Genomic DNA, 25872 nt, shown 5'->3' with positions numbered 1-25872 from the left:
CAAACACATCTTTCACTCATGCAAAAATCTATCACCTTGTTTTCCCACGACGGCTCGCCGTGCAGCTTTCAATCACCCCGAAGACAAGCTACGGCATTAATATATCTCGGCAGACTTCGTGGATCCACATCACATGTAGGGAAATGAATTTACTCAACCTCTTGCCCAGCTCGTGCTTTTAAACTGCAGATTAAATGCAGAGATGTCGCGGACCCGACCTGATGCGTTCCCAGCCCGGGGTGGGAATTTTGGCTGCTTCTGGCGGGTGTTTTGCCGGGACTGTTGACAACTCAAGATAATAATAATAAGCTTCATTTTTTGTACCATATTCTCTCCCATCCACAGGGCAATTTCATGCATTATTATGATTTCAGTGTTTGAGTTTATGCCGCAAGTGGAGAATTATGTTAGGATTCAGAGAAGCTCATTAGAGCGCATTAAAGCTCTCTGCGAGACGGTTCTCCGGAATTAGAGGCTTTAACCTTGTTTAGTTAAAATTCAGAGCCAAGAGTGGCCGTTGCTGGACTGGAAGGGATGGTTCACTCCGAGGTTAATGCACTTTATCAGATCGCTCTAAATTCCCATCGCTGCTTTGCTGGCTGATGGAGCTGTGCACGATGGAGCAACGGGATGCTGCCACCAGGAGTGGGACCAAGAGCTGCTTGGAGGAGTTCAGCCATCCTGTACCTGTATCTTATATTCTGCTTCCATCCTCCAATCTCTTTAAAACCTAGATCTCCACCCCAGGCAATGTCATGAGCTCTGTCACTTCTCATGTTGTGGTTATGCCCAGCTTTTGGCTTCAGGGAGTTAGAGCAATGCTTTCCCTACCAACCATCCTTTAAAGACCCTTTACACACCCTATAAGCCCCAGCTGGAGAACGGTGATGATCCCGCATCCTTGGAGGCAGCCATTGGTTCCATCCAAGCTCTTGCATCCACACCAACAAGGCCCCTTTCCATCATGGAATTATTACTTATGAAGATGGCTTTGCTGTTGGTTGGTGGTACCTCCCCAGCACTGCCCAGGACAGCATCACTTCTGCTGCCAGGAACATAACTGGTCTATGTATATAAGCAGATTTGGGCAGTGCTTGTAGTTGCTGTATTTTTAGCATATATTGAAAAGGGATTTGGGATTAGGAGCCTCGTCCTGTGGGCACCCAGGCAGCAGCAGATGGGGGTGACTGGAGCTGCAGCAGAAGGTCACTGCACAGATGGGATCATGCGAGATGACTGAGGTCACGAGGAGGGGGAAATGGAGGTAGGTGACAGCCTCGTGGCTTTTAAACCCGTGTTCAGGTGGATTAGGGTGACATCAGGTGTCTTTGTGTCAGTTGGGTTCAACTTCCCAAGGCTGCTTTGAATGGGCTCAGAGTCTCTGCCCGGCTGCTGCCCCAGGGGAAGATGGCAGTAGGCTCACTCCTATGTTTGGAGGAGGGGAAAGATTTCAGAAAGAAGCAAAACAACTTCTTTTTCCCCACGGGAAAGAAGAACAGGGCTTGAGTCTGCTTTAAGGGGCTTAAATGAGTGTCTGAAATTTGGCAAGGAAAATAATAGAAGGAAAATGATGCATCCCCAATAGACCTGCCTTCAGAGGAGCGGACCAGAGCACTTCTGAGAGGCTCCTGCTGGTGTGTGGGTGGTGGGACAGCAGGAAGGCTCCGTGTGCCCATGTTCCTGAGCCTCAGGGCTTCGTTTTGGGACTGTTTCCCAGAAGTATGTGTACCAAACATCGGCAGCCCTGCTTGTCACCTTGCTTAGAGAAATCTCAGGTGAGGAGCAGGGAAAAGCAAGAAAGCTTTTCCCTGGAGCTTCCCCTGCTCATCTGGAGCATTAATCACAGCTGTGCCTGAAGGGGTGATTTGTCAGCGGGCTGAGCAGCCGTGGAGAGGAGCCATGTGCTCACCTGCAAGGGGGAATGTCAGTTCTTGGACTCACGTTGCTGTCAAGACCTACGGGGACAGTGGTGTTGGTGCCCTTTTGGAATCCTGTCTGCCCCCCAGTTTTGCTTTAGTCAGAGTGGTTTGGTTCCACAGACCTTCCCACAGCAGTAGAGCTTTTCCAAAATGGGGATAAATCTGAATTAATAGGTGCTGGTAAGAGGGATGAGGCATGTAACAGCCTAGGGGTGGCACTGGGGTGGATACAATGCAAAAGCAATCGCTTAACGTATCTCCTATAAAAGCTTTAAGATTTATTAAGGTTTTATATTATAAATTGTATTATACTATTTATATTTTAATAGATTTTTATTAGGGTGTAAGCAAAGCTTTTCTACATCTCAAAAAAAGCCCCAGATACACAGAATGTTGGAGCATGGTTACACCCCAGCTTTCCTTGCATGGACAATAAACTCCCTGTGCTCAGAAGGAAAAGTAAACTGCTGGGGTGCTTGCATGGCCACGATGTCCAAAATCACTTCCTAAGAGAATAACAACCAAGAGGCCAGGGAGCCAGTGCTCTTAGTTATCTTTCTGCATTAACTCACTGGTGCATGGGGTTAGCACGGGAGCTGAGATTTGAGTTTTAAAGCAGGTTGGCTCATTCCCAGTGCTTCTGGACAAAAGCCAAGAGTTGCCTTGGCAGAGGGTCCGGCTCCGAGGTCCCCACCCCATGACTCAGTGTTGGGCCTTAGTTCAAGCCAGGGGCAATGGGAATAGAAGCGGAGCATGAGCATGGAGGGGATGGGCTGATGCTGGACTTAGTGATCTTAGAGATCTTTTCCAACATGAATGATTCTATGATTCTATGGTTTTCTTGCTCGTGTCTGGATGAAGAGGTTCGTGTTGTGTGTCCCCCGGCTGCAGGGCAGAGTGGTGGCCACAAGGGACCTACACGGTATGGGGATGTGGGACAACGAGTGCTCAAGGCTTGTGGTTCTTAGTCATAACACAATAAATCACTGAATCTATCCTATGCCCACCCAGTGCATGCACATGAGGATTATTGAAAGAACTGGAGGTCCTTAGACATCAATGTGCTTATCTCAAAACCCATTGACCCAGATAAGGTGGTCATGGACACTGATTAGCTAATGGGATCCATCTGAGCTCATCAGTGTCACAAAGAATGGGCAGTGTGATTGCTACACCACGGAGCAGTGTGTGGGGGCCTCTGACAGCAAGCTTCCCATTATTAAAATGAAAATACCAAGTCAATCTTTCTGGACAGAAAGTCTCCTAATGAGTAGCTTCATTTTTAATTATTATGATTATTAATCCACAGGTGAATGATAATTAAGATATTTATTTTTTTTTTCCCAGTAAGGCTGTAATTGTGGAATAATTGAAGTGAAATGCAATAGCAGGGCACCAAGTTGTAAGGGATTGCTTCTTCCATAAAAGACAGCGAAAAGCCTTTAAGGTAATTGGAAGTTCTGTAAACCTCACGGAGTCTGATCCCAGCCCTGCAGGAGAGCTGTGGTTTTCAGGGGGTTTGCATGGTTTGGGGAATCCTGTCCTATGGGATGGCTGTTTTGTTCTGAGGACACAACCTACAGCATCATCTCTGCAAAGAGCTGTTGGTTGAGGAATGGGGCTGTTGGCCAGTTTTAGGGAGAGGAACTGCTGCAGGTGCTGGAGACTTGCACATCCCCGACCACAGAAATGCAGATTTTGGGGAAGGGAGTGCTAAAAAAAAGCACTGCTCAGCCTCTATTCCCTCGTTGTGTGTGGAAGTATCTCCTTTCCCTACCACTTGGCGTTCTTCCTCAGAAACGATGCAGCGCCGAGCGGCATTGATCACAGAACTTGGCGTGAGATGAAGGTGCAGGATTTCACACTTGATGTGCTTGCTTGAAGTCTCACGAGATTTCCACACCGAAAAGCAAGTAACATAAATGCAACAGCAGAGATTTCTTCAACAGGGAGCCCCTGGGAGCCCCATCTCAGCTACAGGAGGGCTGTGGATGCTGGAACATCTCAGCCTGTGTTGCCATCATCCTGCAGCCTGCTGGAAAGCAGATGGTCACGGAGCACTGATAAACCCAGCAGCAAGCCCAGCAATGGGATGGGATGGGATGGGATGGGATGGGATGGGATGGGATGGGATGGGATGGGATGGGATGGGATGGGATGGGATGGGATGGGGTGTATGTTTTTTGGACCAATCAAACCATCACTGATCCTCCAGCCCTAGCTGACAAAGCAGAGGGATAAAATACTGCTCCAAACCAGCCCGACACGCTCTTGAAAAGCAAGGCTTGAGAAATCATGTTGCTTTTATGGCATGTGGCAGTTTTCTGCATGCGCTCTGCAGGTTGCACCAGAGAGGCTGATGTCCGATGTCCCCTCGCCGTCCCCATCCGCTCTGCTGCTGGTTGTTGTCTGATTGGTTCTCTCCAAGTGGAGCTCTCTGTGTTGTTCTCTGCTTGCGTTTAGCTTGCCTTGCATTGCTTTGTGGCAGAAACTGGAGCCTGAGTCCCCCCTGAGCTGAGGTCTTGCTGTTAGTTTCCCCATCCTTAGTTAAAAAGCAGTGTTGAAAAAAAGAAAGACAGAAATCGTGGAGAAGCAAACATCGTTATTGTGTCCTGTGTTAATTTAAATTGCATGCTTCACTTCCAAGCATCAGTCAGTTCAGCTGCTTGATTGAGATGGGTTTGGAGCTGCTGTGCATTGTGTCCCTGAGGTGTGGACTTGCCTACAGCACACCCCGCTGCTTTTGGTGCTGTAGAAGCTAATAGAAGAAGAATAAAATTTGCATTTGCTTCTGGAGTTTTCTTCCTCCTCAGCTTCTAGCAAAACGTGATCCATCTGCACTGTCATCGGTTTTCACTTTATTCCCTGGATACTCGCCTTAATGCACTGATCAACTTAGACTTCGGGAGAGAAGCCCTTGCTTCACCCCCTGCTTGAGCTGCAGTCTCCCTGTGTCCCAGCATGTGCCAGAGGGGCAGGCAGGGGCTCAGCTCTGCTTGCTTTCCAGTTCAGGTTTGCTCGTGTGGGCTCGGCTGGCTGCCTCTGCAATTTGTAATTTGCTTCAGCGCCGGCTCTGTTATCACGTTACCAACAATAAGCTTTCAAGCTGTCAGCCCCTGCTTTACTGGTAATAAAATATGTTGCAAATAAGGCAGCCTTGCAGGGCGGCCGCGCAGTCTGGGAAATAACACAGTGCAATGCCTAACAGAATTACGAGGTGTGGAGGGAATAGTGACCCGAGGTGTTGCTCTGGGGAAGCTTTTCTTTAGCATTTCAGATGGCTATGGTTGCTCTTACCTCGTGCTGCTTTACTTTTAATTGGCTAATAATAATCAATCCCTGAAGATGGCCGTGAGTAGGGGACACAAGACACTTCCTTCTGCTTGAATACTAAGGGGAGTTCTCATTTGGTTTCAGAATCCCTCTTTCCTGTGTCACTTTTGGCTCACGCTGTTGTCGATGAGCAGGACACTTGTCCTCTGTGCTCTGGAGCCGGTCCTTTCCCTTCTTGTTTTTCTTTCAGCCCTCCTTGGTGAATGGTTCCTGTAGCAGCATGTTGTGCTTGCAATTCATGTTGGTGTGCCTGTGCATTACCTGGGGCAGCTCGTCACCTAGCAGGACCTGGCTGGTGCTGGACCCAAGTCCTGCTCAGAGGAGCAGGACAGATTTCTTCTCCAAAAGAGTGGTGATGCGTTGGCACAGGCTGCCCAAGGGGGGAGGAGGAGTCCCTATCCCTGGAGGTGTTCAGGGAATGTGGAGATGTGGCACTGAGGGACATGGTTGGTGGGCATGGTGGGGTGGGGTTGGGGTTGGTGATCTTGGAGGTGTTTTCCAACCTTCATGGTTCTATGACGTGTTGGCCAAGACCCATGAAGCTGCTGAGATCCTCCTGGAAGAGATGTTCAGGCACATATGAAATAGAGGTGATCTGAGACAGCCAGTGCAGCTTCACCAAGGGCAGAGTGTGCCTGACCAATCTGGCAGCCTTCTGTGATGGAGTGACAGCATTGGTGGACAAAGGAAAAAGAACTGATGTTGCCTACCTGGACATGTGCAAGACCTTTGGCATGGTACCACATCACATCTCTTATCTCAGCTTGCCGTGAGGTTCTGCAGGTGGCCATGAGTACACAGGGTGATAGCAACAAGTGGTTTGGGATGGAAGAACGAGCTGCAGGTGCAGCCCACAGCCAGATTAATGAAGCTGCCTCAATGGAGAATTATCTCTAGGTAAGCAATGGGAAATTCTTAAAATGTGACTTCAAGAGAAAACATCTTATGGACATTGCCATTACTGAATCCCAGTAAGACAACCCAGTCCCAAAAAACAGGGAAAATGAGAGGAAAAATGAGCCTCACCCAAGTGGATAAACCCCCCCAAGCCCCCCCCAGAGGAGGGCTCTTACTGGGATTCAGTTTGCCAATGGTGCAATGTTCTTAAGAAGTTTTCTCTTGAAGTCGCATTTTAAGTTTCCACTCCTCATCATTAGTCTGGCGTGTGGGTTGGGTGATAGCTCTTTATTTCCAAGTGCAACATCCCTTGGAGCCCTCCTTTCATCCCCATTTTGCTGCCAAAAGCATTTCTTCTGCAGCCAAGCATCGCTCCCTGCTTTACCTCCTTCTGCAGGAAACCCCTTGCTGCAGCAGCTTTACAACCCAGGAGTGCCAGACACTGCAAATGCAAACCTTGCAGCATGCTGACCTGCAGCAATATTGCAAATCCTGTGGCACATCAGCTCCTTGCAGCTGCCAGCCCTATGCTTGCTGATGCTCAGCATCGCATGGCTCAACCCCAGATCCCCTTTTTGGTGGGTTTGATGTAAAAATACCTCGAAAGTCCACTGAAAATAGCTGTGAAATAGCCTTTCTTATTGATGCTGCTAAGGAAATAGACCTGCCTGCATTTGTATGCTGGATGTGCAGGATGTCATCAGGAATGCAAAGTGCTTCGGATGCCTTCCTTGGAATGGTGAGAAGAAAAATCTTTATCCCATGAGTGCTAAAGATCCAGGCCTTTTAGTAGTTAGTGTCAAATTAATTACAAAGTAAAGCCCTTACATTTCGGAACAGCTGGTTTTTACATTTTTAGAGCTGAATTTTGTTCCTGATTACTGTAGGCTTATTCCTGCGAAACGAACCATAAAATAAGACCAGGGGAAAGTTGTTAAGGGAGCCATGATATCTGTAATTCCAGGCATCGTGCACCCTGAGAGGGCTGTTCCTTTTCTAGCTTTTCCATTGTCGGTATTTCCTCCTAGTTGAAACTTTTCTCTTGTGCTTTAGGAGGACAGGAGCCAATGCATGCTGCCAGTGCAAAGAGAGGGTTGACGTGGAGATGTCATTCCATGGAGCTGCATTTGGAAGCCTTTGCACTGTGCTTTTGGGCTCGTTTACGTTTGGCTCCATGGATGCTCCCATCATTGGTGGCATCTGGGCTTTGTCAGAGCACTTTTGGTTGCTGTCCTGGGGACTGAAGCTGCTCCAGTTTATTGGAGTGAGGCCAAAGTGATGCTGCTGAGGGGCATCCCAGGAAATGTTTGAGTGTAAAAATACCAATATATTGAATGCAAGTTCTCTAAAATTTTGCACTATTGCCATTTTCTGCCTCTACGGGCTGATGGGTTTTTGCCGTGGATAACACTGCAGCAGCTGATGAAATTAATGGCAGGTAAATTTGAAACAAACAAAAAGCCATAATCTTTTGTGCCTTCTGTAGTCAGCCTCCAAAATTCACCGCCACCGTGGGTTAAGCCTGTGTGTTCCTAAAGGATCTGGATTGATATTACTCTCAGTGTACAATTCAATAAGGTGAAGCAAATTGCATTGAAACAAGAAGGCCCTGCAGGCACTTGGATGCCAGTTGGTGTGCAGCACAGGGAATGAATGGTGCTGCAGGTTTGGTACTCGATACCACATCGTTCATACCATGAACCAAGTCATTTCCTTGCCCAGGTTAAGAATATTTCTAGAGGTTACTACAAGCTCAGAGCACTGGGACCAACCTCATTGGCTTCAGTACTCCTTGTGCTCAGCTCAAGGTTCCAGAGCACTGTCTCAAAGATATTCCAGAGACTGAGTGCTGGTGAGCAGCAAGTGAAGATGTGTTTGCATCTCATAGAATCATAGAACCATTAAGGCTGCAAAAGACCTCTAAGACCACCCAGTCCAACCACTGACCCATCACCACTATGCCCACTAAACCATGCCCACCAACCATGTCCCATTTGTTCTTACTTCTATGGTTCAGGGTCTGTCTCTGGTTCGGGCTGTCAGGTTTGTGTCTCAAACGTAGCACAGAACTGGCGAGTCATAATTGGGATAGGTTTTACAATAATTAAGGGAATAAAAGTGCAGCTTTTAAATGTAAAAGGTCATCCCATCCATCATCTTGGAAATAACTGAAAAAGCTCCATGAGGACAAAACCTACCCAGATGCTTGCTGCAGGATGTTTATGTTGGACCCCTAAACTGCATTTGATAAGTCAGAGCACACCAAATTGTTGTGCGTGATAACCAGCATGGAGCCCTTGGGCTCGTTGGGGCAGCCCAGCACTGTGGGCTGGGAAGTGTGTATTTGGGTGCTGCTGCTCCCGTCCCTTGGTCTGGGAAATTGTACGTACCCATAAAGAGCTTTAAGTCCCCCCTTGAGTGTGAGATTTGCTGTAAAACCGTAAAGAATTAGCTGTCGGACACCGAAGCCTTTTGGTAGCAAGTGACCATAAATAGACTCCATGGAGGGATGTGCCATAAATATCCGCGTGTTGTCGGTAAGGATGGATGCAGAGCAAGCTGCCTGGTCCCTTGTGCACTGTTACACGGTGTGTTGGCTGTAATGAAGTGGTCTCCCTGCCTTCCTCCTGCCCGGCTGCAGGGATGGAGCTGGATGGCTCTGGAGCAATGCTTATAAATTCTCCATTTCTGCAGTTGCAGCTCTGTGGCAGCCACTTCCCTGGGCTTCTAATGCATCACATTGCTTGATTTTCTTTTTTTTTTTCTTCCTTTGCACTTTCTGTGCATTTTGCATCTTCTTTTTATCACTGGCATTCTTTTTCCTGCTCCATGCACGTGATCTGAGGTTTTGATCAATTCCCTTGGCGATGGTTAGCAGAGGTCGCATGGCCCCGTGCAGTGCTGTGCTTGGGCAAATAACAAATAGCGGCTATCAAACCTCTCACTGAATCAGCTGTTTCAGCAGTAATTTAAATTAATGGCCTAAATGAGGTTAATCCTGGTGCCAAAGGATGCTTACAGAGTGCCTGCTCTGGGGATGTTGGGTGAGGGTGGAGGATATGGAATAGAAAATAAAATTCATTTGCTGTGGAGTTTTTTAAGCGATGGTGCTCATGCAGCAATGCATCCCTGGTTGTATTGGCTCTGTCAAACTCCTTAGAACTTCAGAGCAGAAAGATTTGACTTGTACGAGGAACAGAAGAATTTGGCTTCCTACAGACAGCAAAGAGGAGCGGTGGTTACTCATTTTTCTTTTTGCAATAAATTTCGCTCTGGGTTTCAAGCATGGGATTTTGAATATCTTTCTAGCAGCAAGTGGCTGTGCAGTGCTGTGCCTCTCTGCATTGTCCTGCACAGTTTAGATCAACAGATCCGTCCCTGGGAAGTAGATGTTTGGGTGCAGTGAATCTTGCCCATGGTCAACCGTAGGCTTAAAACAAACTTAATCTCACCCTCTGTCTATCTGCACCAATACGTGTGCCATTTACCCTAGAAGATGTGGTGATGGCCATGGATGTTGCACTTGCATTGATTGCACGTTGAAAGCAATCACATTTTGCCTAATTACCGTCCTGATTCAGCTCGCTCCCATAACCCTGTTCTACTGATCCATGTGCTATGTTTTCCCATGGCAGGCGAGACACAAGGGCTGCCCATCCTGCTCATCACTATACGTGAGCGATGGGAGTTGCTTTGCTTCTGTGAGTGATAGGGAACGGTTTTGCATGCACGAGTGATGGAGAATGACTTTGCTCACTGTGTTTATCTGTACTGCAGAGCACTGGGGCATTGCCAGTAGGTCTACATGCAGCCAATGAGTGTGGAAAAAAGCACACCATGCGTACAGCCACTCCGAAGTTTGCTCTTCTGAATAATGCAGCCATCACAAGGGACAGAAAAAGAGTGGTTGTGCTAACTTTTGAGGATTGCTAACTAAAGTGCTTGGGATTGCGTGACGGAAACATCTTTCTCAATTGACTGTAGAGGAAATTTGAGATCCTGAACAGTCGTGCTCTGAGTTACAACTTGATTGTAGGCCAGCAAAAACCTACGGTGCTGGTCCCTCGGTGCCTGGTGTGCACCAAGTGTGTGGGGCATAGAGCTATGAGGCCATGGAGGGTCTTTATGCTTATCTCAGCCCCGGATGGGGATACTTTGCTTTTCCTCATGGCCCAGATACTTCACTTCAGGCAGAAGTTGTAAATACTCGGGGCTCTAAGTGGTAGATGCCTCCCGGGGCTTCAAGCTTCAATGGTACAGAGAAATGCTGTTTTCAGTCCGGCGTTTAGTGCTTATCTCCTTTGCCTGGGGACAAGGAAGTGGTTTCTGCTTTTTCTTCAGAAGAGGCATGATATGAAGCAGTCCCACTGGCAGCATTTGGAGCTTTTTGTCCTTTTCATGTGGCTGATGCTTTCCCTTCCATGCGCTTTGCAGACAGGAGTTATAACTGGGTGATCCTTAATGTCCCTTCCAACCCAACCATGCCGTGATTCCATGGTTCTGTGATCTTTAAGGTCCCTCCCAGCCTAACCATGCCATGATTCTATGTTTCTGCAATCTTTAAGGTCCCTCCCAACCCAACTGTGCCGTGATTCCTTGGTTCTGTGATCTTTAAGGTCACTTCCAACTCAACCATGCTGTTGTTCTATGATTGCCGTCGGTGATAGCTGCACTTCAATCCTGGAGCTGCAGCTGCTTCCATACTGTGAGTTTTGCTGCAGCTCAGGAGGGAGTTCAGCAAGGGTAACAAAGAACAATTCATTAAATGAATCAGTGGGGAGAAATTAGGAAGACAGATTGCAATTATTATCCAAATGAATCCTGGCCTTCAAGCCATCTGCTGGCACCTGCTATAAGACCCCAGGGCTCCCAGCACTGAGCTGCTGGTACAGGAACGGACAGCACTGCTAAGATGGTGCTCCCAGTGAGGAGTGGGCACACCGAGGCATCCGCTTTTCTCCTCTTTCCACACCATCTGCTGGTTCCCGAGGGCATCAGCCAGGTTTTTCCTGTTGTCTCACCTCGCTCAACCCGATTCCAACGCTATCACCATCCCAGTCTGGCATGTCTCAGGCTGCTGACCTCGATTCACCCACACATTCCTGCACACTGATGGCCCCGTGGCTGTGCTGAGGCATTGATTTTCATAAGATGTGAATATTTTATTTTATTTTTTAAAGTAGAAATCAAATAATACTGCGGTCTTTTAAAACAGAGCTGAATTCCTAGCGCTGTGCAGGGGGGACCCCTGGATATTGTTAACAAAATGGATCTCAGAAAATGGTATTTAAGAGAGATTCGTGGTCTGATTGGTGCTCATGTGGGAGATGAACCTTTCTGGAAGCATGCAAATGTTGTTCTCTACTTCTGACAAATTACAGTCTGGTGGGACATAGCTCCTCTCGCATTGTTGTGCTTTGGTTTGTTAGGGTGGAAGTAATCAGGGCTTGATGGGGATCAGAGAGAGGGTAACAGTTTGCTCAGTTTATGGACCAGCATAATTCTCAAATATTTGGAGCTTCACCATTATAGTTTATTACAGCGCTATATTTCTTTTTAAATATCCACTCAACTAGTGCTAAATTGCAGTGATTGCTGTTGAGGTGATTTATGCCAGCTATAAGGACCCTCCATAAGTACTCACCATTCGAACAAATGCTTGCACCAATATGCTATTACAGGGAGAGGCTGATTGCACAAATATGAAGGAAATGGCAATATCTCTTAGTGGATGCAATGTGCCAGCCTGCCATGCCTCTGTTTAACTGTTCTTGAAGGGTAGAACATGGGGGTATGAACTGCCATCCACTGGATAACATGTAATGCCATCTTATAAAATAAATTTTAAAGAGCTGGTCCTGCCCAGTAGCAAAAACTGGTTTTGAAAGCAGAGATCTTTGCATTAGGAGTGTTACATGTTGTAGAGTGGCTTGTCAGCTACTACTACATTTGGGATGCCGGCTCCTAGTTTGTAAAAGGAATAGCACTAATGCCTGCACAAGACCATCATAGCCTCAGGCAGTATCTAGGACTTCAATAACTTCTTCTTTAAAAACAGCAGCCTTGTGGAAGAGCAGAGCTGACATCCCTGCTGCTCCTGTGCAGCTGGATGGGAGCAGCGCCCAGAGGGGTGTGGGCAGACATCGAACCCATTTCCACAACGCATCTCCCTGCCTCGCCTGGCAGAGCTGCTTGACAGCCCCGCTGGGATGTCGCTGTCTTGGAGGCCGAAAGGAAAACCCTGTCCTTGTAAACACGTCGCTGACAACTTCAATGGCGCTGCTTGCCAGAGCTCCGTCCCCATCACTCTTCGCTGCTGCGAGATTAAGCCTGACACCGCGAAGGATGGGTGGTATTTTTGCTTGTCTGACATACTTCTCTGCCAGCTTTCTGATAATACAAAGCAAACACAGATTTAAAGAGAAATCCACGTCTGCTCTTAGAAGGGGAGACGAGGCCAAAATATTTAATTATTTTTATCCCCCTCCTAGTTTGTGTTAACCTTTGAGCTGCGCCTTGTGGTTGACCGACTAAATCATCTTCTGAATATGTGCTTCTGAGGGTTTTTTTTGTGTTCCCCCAGAGCTTTTATAAGCCTGAGATGCATCATTCCCCCCAGTGAAGATGGTGCTGAAATGTGTCCCCAGCTGAAATGAGGCTCATGCGTCCCTTGCCCTCTTGGCATCTTCAGGACCTGTAGGTTTCACTGCAGGTCTCTGAGACGCAGCAAGAGACGTTGCTGTAAAGCCCAATTTTAGAGCACAGTTTGCTGGGGGGCTGGAATGGTGCAAGCTTGTGTTTTCCTGCTGTGTCCTGGTGCTGTGCGCAGCTGTAGGGCCATGCTTTTGGCATGGGAGTTGAGGTGCCCCGAAGCACATCCTTGGAGACACCACCAAAGACAAGAGGTAACGGCCTTAAGTTGCCAGAGGAGGGTCAGGTGGAATGTTAGGAAAAATGTATTCTTCAAAAGAGTGGTAATGCATTGGCACAGCTTCCCAGGGAGGTGGGGGAGTCACCGTCCCGGGTGGGGTTCAAGGAACGTGGAGATGTGGCACTGAGGGATATGGTTAGTGGGCATGGTGGGATGGGTTGGAATTGGACTGTATGATTTCATTGGTCTTTTCCAACGTATTGATGGAGCACGGAGGACCCCAAGGTACCCAAAGGTGCATGCAGTTCATCACTTGAGACCTTACGATGCTTTCTGGGCTGGACTTCGGCCTCTTGGTCAGGCACAGCACCATGCCTTTCACACTCTTTGATGGTGAGGTTCCCTCTTCCATCTCTGTCCTTATAGAGGTTCACAAGCCATCTGGATGTGGTCCTAGGCAACCTGCTCCAGGTGACCCTGCTGGAGCAGGGAGTTGGACAAGACCCAATGGTTTTCTCATCCGGATCCCTTGGGGTTCTGTGTCCTGCTCTGGGAAGGGGCACTGGGCTCAGTGGATGCTGAGGCTGGATGTTGCCTTGTCCTTGTGGCTTTCATCTGTTTGCTGAGTGACATCTGTGCACAGTGGACCAAATTTGCCCATTTCACCTATCTGTCTGCTTCCTCTTTTGGTATTTGCTATTTTTCACCTTCCAAGTGAAATTTAGGGCAGTTTTAAGGACCTCGTTTAATTTTCTTTTTCCTAGCGAAAATGTTGTCCCTGCTCAGGACAGGGATTTGATTCGTTCAGTCCTTCTGCACTTAAGACTTGAAGGGAGATGAAGTCTTCTGTCCACTAGGTGGAAGTTATTTCCATACCAAGCTGTCACTGCAGTCTTTCCTTTGGAAGGAGGTCCCTTTGGGATGTGACACTTCAGAAACTCGCACTTCCTTGCAATTTGCTCTTTGCAGCCACACTGTTTCATTTTAAATAACATACTGCAGCCTCCTGCCAGAGTGTGAAGAAATGGACCATTGCAAGGCACCTTCACAGAGCCAGCTGGGCTGTGCTGTTCCTCACACCTCCACTGAGATGCTGATGTGGCTCGGAGGGTGCCACAAGAGAGCTGTGCTGTGTGCATGGACCAAAAGCTCAGAAATAAAGCCGTCTTTCCTCCTAAACATGATCTTTTCCACCGTCTCTTGTAGGTTCCTGCTCAAACCCATCTCCATGCTCCCCATTCAGTTTGATACTCCTGCTCTCCTGGACCTGTATGGACAGTCCCTTGGTTTTTCTTTCCTCTGTGTTGTCTTTTGTGCTGTTGGATGTGATTTGAGAAGATAAGTCTCTTAATCTTTGTGTCCCTAGATCTTTGTGTCCCACAATTGCAGAGAAAATGGTTGTGAAGGATGCTAATTTGCCCTCCTTTCGGTGGTTAGTGCCTTAATCTAACAAATAACATCTTGCCTTGTCAGTGAGCTCTTGGCTGCATCTTTGTCTGATGTAGAAAAGTAATTTACAGACTTCAAATTACTTGCTTTTACCATCATTTTGCTCCATATTGAAAGGATAATTTATCAGCAGATATGCTTGTCCTGTCTGTGCTGATTATAAACTGTGAAATACCTTTTTCTCTATTACTCCGGTCAGGCTTGCTTGCATTTTGGTTATGAGTCCTTTCTGGACTGTTGGTTTGACACGCAGCAGGATATATATTTGTGCCTCTGAGCTCTTGATTGCATCTTCTTTGTTGTACATGGAGTGAGTTTGAGTTGTCCATGCTCTGCCTTTTAATTCCACAAGAGATAAGGTTTTCTCCTTTGATGTGTCAGCACGAGGAAGGGATCCTTATGCTGCTCAAATCAACTGCGTTTGCCTTTGCACTTGCATGGGTGCAGAGGAGCTGCCAAAAGCCAAAGCGATCCATCAACGGGAAAATTTGGTGCTTTCAGAGATAACTCTCAAAGCACAGGTCTGTGTTTTTTCCCCGGTTTGTGCTGGGCTTCCTTTTCATTTTCAGCTGAAACATTAATAACAGCAAGCACCGCTGCTTTCCCCTAAGACAAATACACCAAGGTTAAATCATTCTGGTTTGCCTCATGTTCAACATCTCAGATGTACCACGGCAACGAGTGAACACTGGTGTTACCCTTTCCAAACAGCTCCCTCCTTTTATCTTGATGATTTGATAATGGTCTGACTCCTCCCAAACCCATGCCTTGTTATCAGGGAGCCCAAAAGATCCCGAAACTGAGGAAATGTACTGAGAAAGCTTTATCTTCCTGAACAATCATTCATGGCAGAAGTGAGAAGGTCGGGAACAGCACAGCCCCGCTGAATGTGAATTGAAATGAATGTGCATGGGTTTTGGAACTTGGCAATGCTTTTTAAAATGCTATTATAAATAGAGTTTTATAGCTGCTTAGGGAAAGATGGAAGGCCTTGTGGTACGGATGGTGGAAAGCGGGAGCCAGCAGCGGGGTATGGACATCAATCAGAGCTGTGCCACAGAGGAAAATAAACCCTCGGAGGCTCTGTTTAATGTCTGCTGCTCTCCACAGTTCCCTCCCAATGAGAGCTGTTGGCCTCGAGGCCTTCATTGCTCAGAAACCAGCGCTGATGTCTTCAAGCTGAGGTTCAACACACTGCCGGTGCTTGGGCATGGCAACCATGGCTTAGGGCTGCCTTTCCCTGCGGGTACCTTAACCTGCAGGGAAAGGCTCTCATTTCTCCATTCTCACTTTGTCCTCTCTGATTTTCAGTTCTCTGCGGTGCTCTCCCAGTGATGGCTGCTGGATGTCAACAGTGGGAGCAGCAGGAGCCAGCCCAGCTCCCCAGTGGAGGCATCTTTGTGGGGTTTAGTTGGATCAGGAGGGAGCTGTGGGAGCAAATCTCCCAGCTGTCCCCACTTACCATGGTTTGCTTTGCATTGAGGAGCTGTCTGCTCCTTGGGGAGGAAATGTAGTGAGAAGACATACTGCAGCCCAACATGGGCACCCGTTCCAAAGGAGTAAAGTCTCAGCATCAGCTCCTCCTCTCCAGTTCTTCTGCTCTGTTCATCTCCTGGTTCATGCTGTTTGCTGATGTATCCCTCACTGGTGTCTTCCTGAGCACCAGCTCTTTGCTTAGCTGCTAAGCCTGGTGGTGACCCTAAGATTTTCACATTCTAGGCCTTCAGCAGAGATGCGTGATTCCTTATTGGGGTGGGTTCTCCATATTACAGTCACTTCCCTGTGCACTCTTTGGCCGTACAAAACCACACGTAACTGCCTGATTTGCAGAGGTGGGAGAGCAGGTGCACACCAGGATCCTTCATTGGGTTTGATGCTTGATGATGGCCCTAAAGAGCAGCAGAAAATAATCGGGCTTCCCGGGAAAACATTTCCTTGCAGAGTCCCAGGGAGGACATAGATGGCAGAGGTAAGGTTGTCCCCTGGGCTCGCTGTTTCTCATCTTCTCCTGCTCTGCAAGACAATATCTGCTAAGGCTGTGGTAGGCAGACTGGTGGCCATTGCCATCAGCCTTTGGTGGTCCCTTGCTGAGGGTGGAGAGGAGGTCCCTCCCTTTGCAGCTCACTGTTTGATTGAGTTTTATGTGGGGCGGGGGGGTCCCAGAAGTGCACCCAAAGTGAGCCTCGGACCCCCGTCACTTCTTTACTGGATAAAAATGTCCTAAGTGGAGGTTTTACACTTGAAGTTTTACAGCTGCAAAGGGCAATGTAAAACGCTCTATAAAATTGCCTGGATTTATTTGGCTAAAGGCTGCACTGGGTGCATCAGCATCTAAATCCTTAGTTGGCATTTACTGCGTGCTGTTGCTTTATATATAAGCTTACTAGTTTTCCCGTGATTTTCACTAATGTAGGTTCTCTTCTTGCTGCATTTTAAACTATCCTAATTAGACATTTTTGACTTTTGCCTTCAAAGCCTATCTGGAAAACCCATCTACAGGCACTGGCTGCTAACACAGGCTTACTGTTGTTCAGATTATCTTTCCAGCCTGAACGGTTTAATAGGTCAGTCAAGTATTAAAAGGGGATTTTCACTTGGATAAAATCTTTTTTAAAAGGACATCATTTTTCCTGCAAACGCTTTGTATGCTCTGCGTCCCTTTTGCACTGATGGGAGGTTCTTAACTCGAATATGATTTCCTGCCCCAGAATATTCTTTTCTTCCTTTTTTCACCTGGTTCCCTGATGCCGTGCTTTATAATATAATGTCAATATTTGATGGGAATAAATTGCTGATGACTCTGGCTTTTGTGTTGCTTTATGAATCATCTCAGGGTCGTGTGATCTCAGCAAACGTGTTAGCGCCTGGCGATTTGTGCCGAGGCTGCCGGTGGGACTGCAGCCAGTTCTTGTGCTCCCTTCGCTCTGAATATTCATTAGTGTCGTTTGCCAGTTGCTTACTGATTGCCAAGACGGATTCTCTGTGACCACAAAGAGCAACTCGAGGCGCTTCATGCTCCCTGTTAGAATCGTAGAAACACGGAGTCGTTGGGTTGTAAGGAACCTTAAAGTCCTATCACTGTCAGAGCATGACCCAGATGTTTTGATGTCCCTCATATCTCCAGACAAGCCAGGAACAAGCTCTGGGAGATGAGTGGATCCAGAAAGGCAAGAGCTTGCAATACTATTCTGGTGGATATTTGCTATTTGAAGTTGTGGTACCCTATCCCTAGAGGTGCCCAAGGCCATGAATGGGAACCTTGGCAGCCCGAACTGGTGGGGGGCACCCAGCCTATGGCTAGGCTTGGAACTAGATGGGCATTAAGCTCCCTTCCAACTCAACCATGCTGTGACTCTATGGTTCTACGATCATTAAGGTCCCTTCCAACCCAACCATGCTGTGATTCCATGATTCTGTGATCCTTAAGGTCACTTGCAACTCAACCATGCCACGATTCCATGGTTCTGCGATCCTTAAGGTCCCTTCCAACCCAACCCTGCTGTTGTTCTATGATTCTATGACTTTACAGTACAGTGGGCTCCAGTGCCAATGCACAATGAGAGCATTGCAGTGAGTTTCAGTACAAGCTCAAGTACAGCTTGTACCTGTGTTTCTTGGAGAGTGAACACGGTGTGGATCAGGCGAGCTGCTAAAGACATTTGTTCACTGCTCTAAAACACCGTTCCTTCCCTTTTCTCTGTCTTTTATTTTCTGTAAGGAGTACGCAATATGCTGAATTATTAAACCAGATTAGATTTATCTGCAGACGTTTCCCTTTGAGCTGCAACACATGGGTATTTCTCACCACTCTACCTCTATTCAGGTGCAAAGAAGCATTTGTTACATGGCACTTTCTCTCTTTTCTCCTCACAGGTGTTTACGAAGTATGGGAAATGCTACATGTTTAACTCAGGAGAAGAAGGACGGCCTCTTCTTACCACGGTTAAGGGTGGGACAGGCAATGGACTGGAAATCATGCTAGACATCCAGCAGGATGAATATTTGCCAATATGGGGAGAAACAGGTAAGAAAGACCTTTTTCTTCCTGCAAATATGAATGTAATGTTTTCTTGGTTTTATTTTTGGAGAGATCGTCCCATCCCATCCTCCTCAGCCAATGTTCCTCACTTCTAGAAAGGTGTTTTTGAGCAGCCACATTCAAGGTGGATCTTCAGGTTCTGTGGTTTCCTCTTTGACATTTTGAGAGTTTTGTTGCCTTTGTGTGAGTTACTGCTGCATGTATGCACCAAGGGACTGTGTGCTGTTGCAGGTCTTCCTCTGAGCACTTTTCAGTCTCCTTCTGAGAGCCGGCTACATTCATTCAAAACTTAAAATTCATCTGTGTGGTGTTTGATTCTTAGGATTTAAACAGGTTCCCACAGACCCAATTTGCAATTGCACAGTCTTTTGTAGCATGGACGTTGCCTTCCAGTTTGCAGCTCACGCTGAAAGTCAGTTGCTCTGCCCTGTGTGGAGATGGTGATTTGGAGATTTGTTTCTGACTCGTTGCATGTGTCTGAATGCTTGTCCTTTTGAAGGCAAAACAGGTTCACAGACATCGGGAAGATGAAGTACATCTCCCACCTGTGACGCTTTGTTGCTCACAGACTGACTGCCTTGGGGCAGGAGACAACTGCATTAATGGCTCGTGGACGTGGCAGGCTTGGAGAAGCACCATGAGCTCTCTGTCTTCAGCCTTGTTGGGTTTTTGGACCCCTCTGAAGCTTCCAAGGTGACACAGACCCTGTGCTTGCTTCAGGGTTGCTTTTGGTAGCTGCCTTTAGGGCTGTGCTTTCCTGATGCTGCAGTGCTGGGAAAGGTGGCTTAGTCCCAGCTGGGTAGAGTGGACTGCCAATGCACAGAAGGTGAAGAAAAGAAAGAGAAATGCAAGTGGAGAAAGAAACTGGGAGGATAAAGGAATGAGAGAAGCCCACAGGAGAGCCTGTGGTGGTGGGGATGTTTCCAGCTTGGTTCCTCCACAATCTGAAAGCATCTCTATCATCCTGAGGTTGGCAGGGGTGATAGTTTTTGCTCTGGTTGCTCTTGTCAGGGAAGTTCAAGCAGTGGTGCTTGCAATCTGGCTGTGGTTGCAGACTTGAAGTCTGAAGGGGAAAAAATAAACCCACACAAGTGTATTCATTTTTTGTTCCAAAAATCTTATGGCATTTAAGGTCTCTTGAGTACATCCTTGACTTTTGATCGCATATGGACGAGGGCAAGGTACCCCAATGACAAGACACCCCGATGATGTCCTGCCCCACTGCTGCTCTCACACATATTTAACATAAATTTGTACTCAGCTGAAGACCAGAGGCTTGGGGAAGATCCTCATGTCCTTTGAACTGGATTGGCGTTGCAGGTGCTGGATTGAGTTGGATTATCAATTCAAGTCAATACCTGACCACAAAATGCAGTAGGATTCAAAGTAATATAAATATGGCTCTTCGTTTAATTAAATGCTGTGGGCGAAGCTCCTGGACTTGTTGCAAGCCCATTTGGCCATGTTATTACAGGTCCAGGTGGAACTGGTTCTTGTCATTGAAGCTCGTAAAACATAATCTTTGCCTTTTAACAAGGGACTTTTTCATCCTCCGCATTCATACAGCACCTTGTACAAGCTGTCTTCAATCTTCATTGGGCTCTCTGGACACCACCAGAATAAAAATATTAACTATAGTGGTTAATAGTTGCTGTTCCCATGGAAACACTTAACTCAGCTCTTAGCAGGTAAGTGAAAGAGTTGATGATTTCCAAATATTTGCATAATAACGTAAATGTGTTTGGAATTAAATCTCTTCAGCTGCTACCGCTGGGACCTTGCAAACTTGGCTCTCCAGTGGAAAGCATTGTCAAGGACATTCAGCTCATGGCAGTGGGCAGCAGCCCTTACCAAGGAGAGGGATAAGGATGGGTGTGGAATGGAATCTGTGTACTGAAGTGCTATAGCCATAGGTAGGGATGAGGGTACCTCCAGGATTGAAGGAGCTGAGTTTCTTCTTCCCAGTTAGTTATTATCTCTGTTATAACCTAAAGTTTCCTATTCTATCCTTACATTCAGCTCTTCGCATATTTCTCCAGACTGGTTTTGTTGCTCCTTTTCCCCCAAAGCCCCGTCCTGTGTTCAGCAGCTGCTCTTTCACTGCCCCTTCAGCAGTGATTTTAGTGAGGTTGAGATCCTCAACCTTTTATCTCCAGATTCCGACCTCCCCAGCATCCCTCCAGTGGGGCTGCTCAAACCCAGAGCCATCAGCACCTGCAGCCTCCTGAGCTGCCCCCCATCCCAGAAGTGGCGTTGGCATTTCTTGAAGGGCTTCATGGATGCTGAAGGTTGGCCATCTTCCATCACCTCAGGGAGATCTCTGCCTTGAAAAAGATGTGGTTATCTTGCCCGTCATGGTGGCCTTGGTTTGTGTATCTTGTGGTTGTCTGCCCCATAGAAAACAGCCACCCAAAAGAGCTCCAGTTCATCCAAACCGTGGGCAGAGCACGATGCAGGACCTTTCCCCTGCACCTCAGGTTCCTCAGACTGTCATTGGCACAGGAAATTTGAGTTCTCTTGGATGCTGGGCTGATCTTTATTAAAGCAAACTTGTTGTCTTATTCTGTTTTTGGTCCTGTAGCCCCTCTGGTTTTTGCTCCAGATTCGGAGGTGCCATAAAAACGCGTTCTTTGTCGCAGCCCCGCATGAAAATAGCTGGTGTGCAGAGTCAAAAATCCTCATTTTGCTGCTGGCTGCATGCCTCAGGATCTCTGTTTTTTTCCAAAAAGAAAAAAACCATAACCATAGTTCTTTGCAATTCAAATAAGAAACCAAGATGGAAAATATTGCTTCATAGCTTGGGATAGGGCTGCTCCAGGAGCTGCTGCTGCCATGTCACATTGGCGTGCGCTTTGTAATCCAAAAAGTGAATTAATTGTTACCGACTTGGCAAACAAAGTGAAGTGTATTATCATTCTGAAAAGACCTTTGCCGACTATCCATTAATATCTTGGGAAGCTGAAATATCCTGTCTAACAAGTTCCTTGTGTTGGAATAATACACCTTTTGCTTGACTGTGTGCATATGCAAGCCCATTATTTGAGCATGTTAAATTTATATGCAGTCTAATTTTGGAATAGCGAGCGCACAGACTGCTTCAGTCTTGATTTTCCAGTGCAAAGAAAGGGTATTTTGACTGCCTGGGTGCCATGGCATCAAGCAGCTTTGGGGGTGCAAAATACCGTGTCAGGACTGTCAAAATCATGGGATAGGTGGAAAAAAAATGACGATAAAAAAGAAAAAGAGCTGGAAAAAAAGAAGAGCTGGAAATCCTCGTCTTCTGAATTTTGCTCCTCTGGGATTTCTATTTGCTAGCATTTTACTTCAATCATGAAAAGAGCAGGAAAATAACGTGCGTCTGAAGCCTTCACGTCACCCGTGTGCTTTGCAGAAGGCTTTAAACATTCCAGGTGGTGTCACGATATCCACATGGGAATTATGATCCAAACAGACACAACGCGGAGTGGCAGGGACACAGGGGGTGTTTGTTTTATTGCACTTTGTGGGGAAAGAGGCAGAAATGCAATCAAACTTAGTAAAGGAAACTGTAATTTGCAGCAGGGACTATTTGATTGGAAAGGGAATCCACTTGTGGTTAATCTTTCTGGAGTGGCCCAAGGTATTATGTATTGACCTAATATAACGGCGCAGTAAATTGGAAATCACTCAGGCTACAGGGCTGTAAATAAGAAATACAATCAGAGAGTTCTGAATTTGTGTCTCAGGAATTGTCAGATAACGATGAACATTTCATACCAATTAATCAAGCAACACGCTGCATTAAAAAAAAAAAAAAGAGCGATGAGAAATGCACTATAAAATTGCACTAAAAAGAAGCATGAAATCTATAAAGCTGGAGGCTTCAATCCACTTAGGAGATGTACACGTTGTGTTATGGGCTGCTGTTATTTAATTCAGTGAAAAACACAGGCTACAAGCGAGACTTTGGATCTAGGTCATGCAGAGGAAAGATCTCCAGCCTGTTTCCCTGCGCATCCAACAGCATTGCAGTGCATTTATTGGCTTCCCAATGGGGTCGTTTATTGCTGTTATGGACTGGAGGGTGCATGGTTTCCAGCCCCTGACATCCAGGGGTGGATGGAAGCTTGGATGCACCGTACCCCATGCACTGGATGCTCACTCTGTGCAGTGCCTTAAGATCCATCCAGGTCCACCAGACGCGCAGGTGATTTCAGCAGCATCAAATTTCCGTGCCTCTGCTTTTCTGCTTCATTAAAGCCACCTCAATTCAGCAGATCTCTTTCCGCTTCCCAACTGAATTTCAATTAATTAATGTAGCATGGCTTTAATTTTGAATTGGGGTCTTCACGCAAGCCCTGATGCTTTAGAGGGTGGCTCGGATGCATTTTCTACCTCTGGCTGTTCTCAGAAGAGCTGCTTTGGTCCCCACGGAGATGCTGAAGGGGGGAAATAGGATGGGAAAAATGTTCCATGCTGTGACAAGCAGCAGCACCCACCTTCCTTTGGCATCTCCAGGACCTGCCAGAGGTTCGGGATGCTCCGAGCATCTGCCCAAAGGGGTGCCCAGCACAAGTTATCCGCATTTACTCCTTGCAAGCAGCACCACAATGTTTTTTGCCTTGCTCTGGGTGACAAAAGCCCCAATCCCTCCTGCACTGTCCTGCTGCAGGTAGGCCGAAGGCAGCCCTGGGTTCTGGAGGCCACTGCTGCCAACCCCGAAAAATTCCTCATGCAAAGTTCACTGAAGCTGGCACAATTGGAGAGCGTTTCCATGGTTTCTTTGATTTCCCTGCCCCTCCGGATTTCCTGCCAGGCACCTCAGATTGAAGCAGCAGCTCCGTGCTGCAGAGAGCAGCCTGTGGAGCACTGCTGCTGCTGCTGTGCTGCAAAGTTTTCTGCACCTAGGAGGGGAAGCTGGCAACACACCTCCAGGGCTGGATGTCCCCCTGCCCTTTCCCCAAAGCCTCCAACCTCTGACACTTGGCCTCCAGCCGTGCAACCTCTGTGCATGGTGCATCAGCAAGCCCGAGCCCAGCAGCGCTGCATTTGCCAGCTGTGCAGAGGCACAAGGCAATCTCTGTTATTTGCTTCTGCATATTAATATGGTTAGCGGCGGTTCCCGGTAAATTCAGCCTGCTTTGCTTGCAAGATGTCTCAAGTCGGGCGTGCTGCAGGAGGAGGCAGCCCGTGCAGCCCCCGGGTCACGCTGCAGACCGCATTAGCATGGATTTACACGGTGGGGAATCGTCTGCAGGCTCTGAGCCAGCAGCGTGCACCGCAGGGTTTGGGGGAAGGGAGGAGGCAGAGGGTTTGTGCATCATTCGCAGCTTGTGGAGTTTGAAGTGGAGTGGTTATTAGCAACACAGAGCAGAGCTGTAAGTGCAGAATAAGTAGGAGATGTCCCATCAATGGGAGAAGTGATGGTAGCAGCAGGTGTGCACCATGGGAGGAAGGAGCGCTCCGGTGCTGCGTGGGCAGCATTGCACAGGGCTATCGAGTAGGCACGTGCATGCCAAAGCTTTGGTGCATTTTAAAACAGGAATACATTCCCTAAAAGCCCGTGTGGTTAGTGCTGACTGCAGGACTTCCCAGAGCCTTCCTAATTTCCTTTCCATCGCGGGCTGCTGTGAGCAGTTGTGCCCAGGGACAGCTTTGTTGCAGGTGAAACTTTGCCGTGGAAGGGTGATTCTTGATATAAATCGGGTATCAATTAGAAAATTAAAAGAAAAGAGAGGGAGAAAGGCAAGGCAAGCTGTGCACAGGAGTAACTTGCCTTCCTCCAGCACTTTGCAGCTTTCTCCAACAAACCCGGTGTGCGCAGGTGACCCTTTCACACGGGCAGATGAAAGGTGCTCCCTCTGGGAGGAGGAAAGAACAAAAAGGCATTTAAAATTCACACCGGTTTGAGAGAATGATACTGAATTCATTAGGAAAAAAAACTGCAGGAGGGACTTAGGGATTCGGAGGGGGATGGCTTTGCTCAGAGGCTGACCGGGTTAATGCACTGTGAGTGCAAAGGGAGCATCCTGGGACCCTGCAGTAGCATAGCCCCTTGCAACACGTTTTCCATCTCATGCAGAATGCTTTCTTGGAGCTGCAGGGGCTGAGACATGCGATGGGAACTTCTGGCATCCTCTACAGCAGGAGTGCACCGAGCAGCATGGAGGTGCTCATGGTGCTGCTCCTGCTTCTGTCTTTTCCTCTGCATCCTAGCAGAGAGGAGAGGTTTGTTCCCAATGCAAGAGCGTTGAGCCCAAGAAAGATACAAAATCAAAGCTGGGTACTGACACAAATGGCCGCACAAACTGTGAGCTTGACATCTGCCCATCGCTGAGGGAGAACCTTGTGTGTCAGCTCTGTATGGAGCAAATGGGACTGACTGCTCCTACTAGGTGTGTTCAAAGCCGACAGGCACATCTGTGTGCCAGAAGTACTTCAGATTGTGACCTGCAGTGAAAGCCTGTAAAAGCAGTGGGGAAGACAGAGAGAGGGAGCACCTCCTGTCTGTGCTGGGACGGGCATTGGTTGTGTGACACCAGGTCCTCAGGGAGTCGGGTTGTCCTGGCTGCTCCCGAGCCTTCCTGCTAAATGAGGTAGAGCACACAAACCTCACCTTGCTACGTGTGGTCTGTTAAATGCTGCCATAAAACGACTGCTGCTGAACTGCAGTTGGTGCTGCAGAGGGGGAACGCTGCGTTCTGTGAAGTGATGCTGGGGGTTTGGCTGCACCAGGCGGCAATGTGGAACCAAGGCAATAGAAGAGCACCCCAAACCCCCGGGGCACAGGGTTGGTTCAGCTTCCTGAAGGTTCAACGACAGAATTGTAGAATCGTGAAGGTTGGAAAAGACCTCTGAGATTCCCAAGTTCAACCCCAACCCACCCCACCATGCCCACTGACCGTGTCCCTCAGTGCCACGTTGTGGGATTCCATGAACGCCTCCAGGGATGGTGACTCCCACCTCCCAACATCCAAAGAAATAAATGATACCTATAAGTAGCAATGGCCTTTAGCATAAAGAACACCGAGGATTTGGGCCAGACCTTGCTGCAATAGGAAACAAGCTCAGATCCAATCTTACATCAGCTCATCAAGAGGCAGCTTGACCTTTAGGAGGCAGTTGGTGTCACCTGGAGGGTGGTGTAAATGTGCTGTGTTTGGCTGCGTCCTGGGACCTTTTGCTAATGAGAGTGAGAATTCATTCAATTAGCCAGGTTTCCCAGGGAGAAAAGGTCAGCGTTATTTTCATCTGCGCCAGCCCCCTGACAACCAGAGCATCCACGAAATTAGGCTGCCACTAAAAATTAATTACGTTTGCCTGAGCACCCTTATCAATAGTGCAGGAGCAGAGAGGGGAAGCTCAAACGTTGCTCGAGTTCTCAT

At 47.6% G+C, this 25872-nt stretch overlaps 1 protein-coding gene across 6 annotated transcripts in view; it reads left to right on the top strand.

The window, feature by feature from the left end:
- Positions 1–25872, top strand: part of LOC110388460 (acid-sensing ion channel 2) — a 65983-nt gene that overhangs the window by 10259 nt on the left and 29852 nt on the right. For all 6 annotated transcript variants that reach the window (XM_021377760.1, XM_021377764.1, XM_021377759.1 and 3 more), the window contains one exon: positions 18343–18493. In XM_021377760.1, the coding sequence (XP_021233435.1) occupies positions 18370–18493 (124 nt within the window). In that variant the 5' untranslated portion in view covers positions 18343–18369. The remainder of the gene's footprint in view (positions 1–18342; positions 18494–25872) is intronic.

This window comes from Numida meleagris, chromosome 26 (genome assembly GCF_002078875.1).
Source record: "Numida meleagris isolate 19003 breed g44 Domestic line chromosome 26, NumMel1.0, whole genome shotgun sequence".
In the NCBI taxonomy this organism is placed as follows: Eukaryota; Metazoa; Chordata; class Aves; order Galliformes; family Numididae; genus Numida; species Numida meleagris.
The sequence above is the reverse complement of the archived record's forward strand: the minus strand, read 5'-3'. Positions and strand labels throughout refer to the sequence as shown.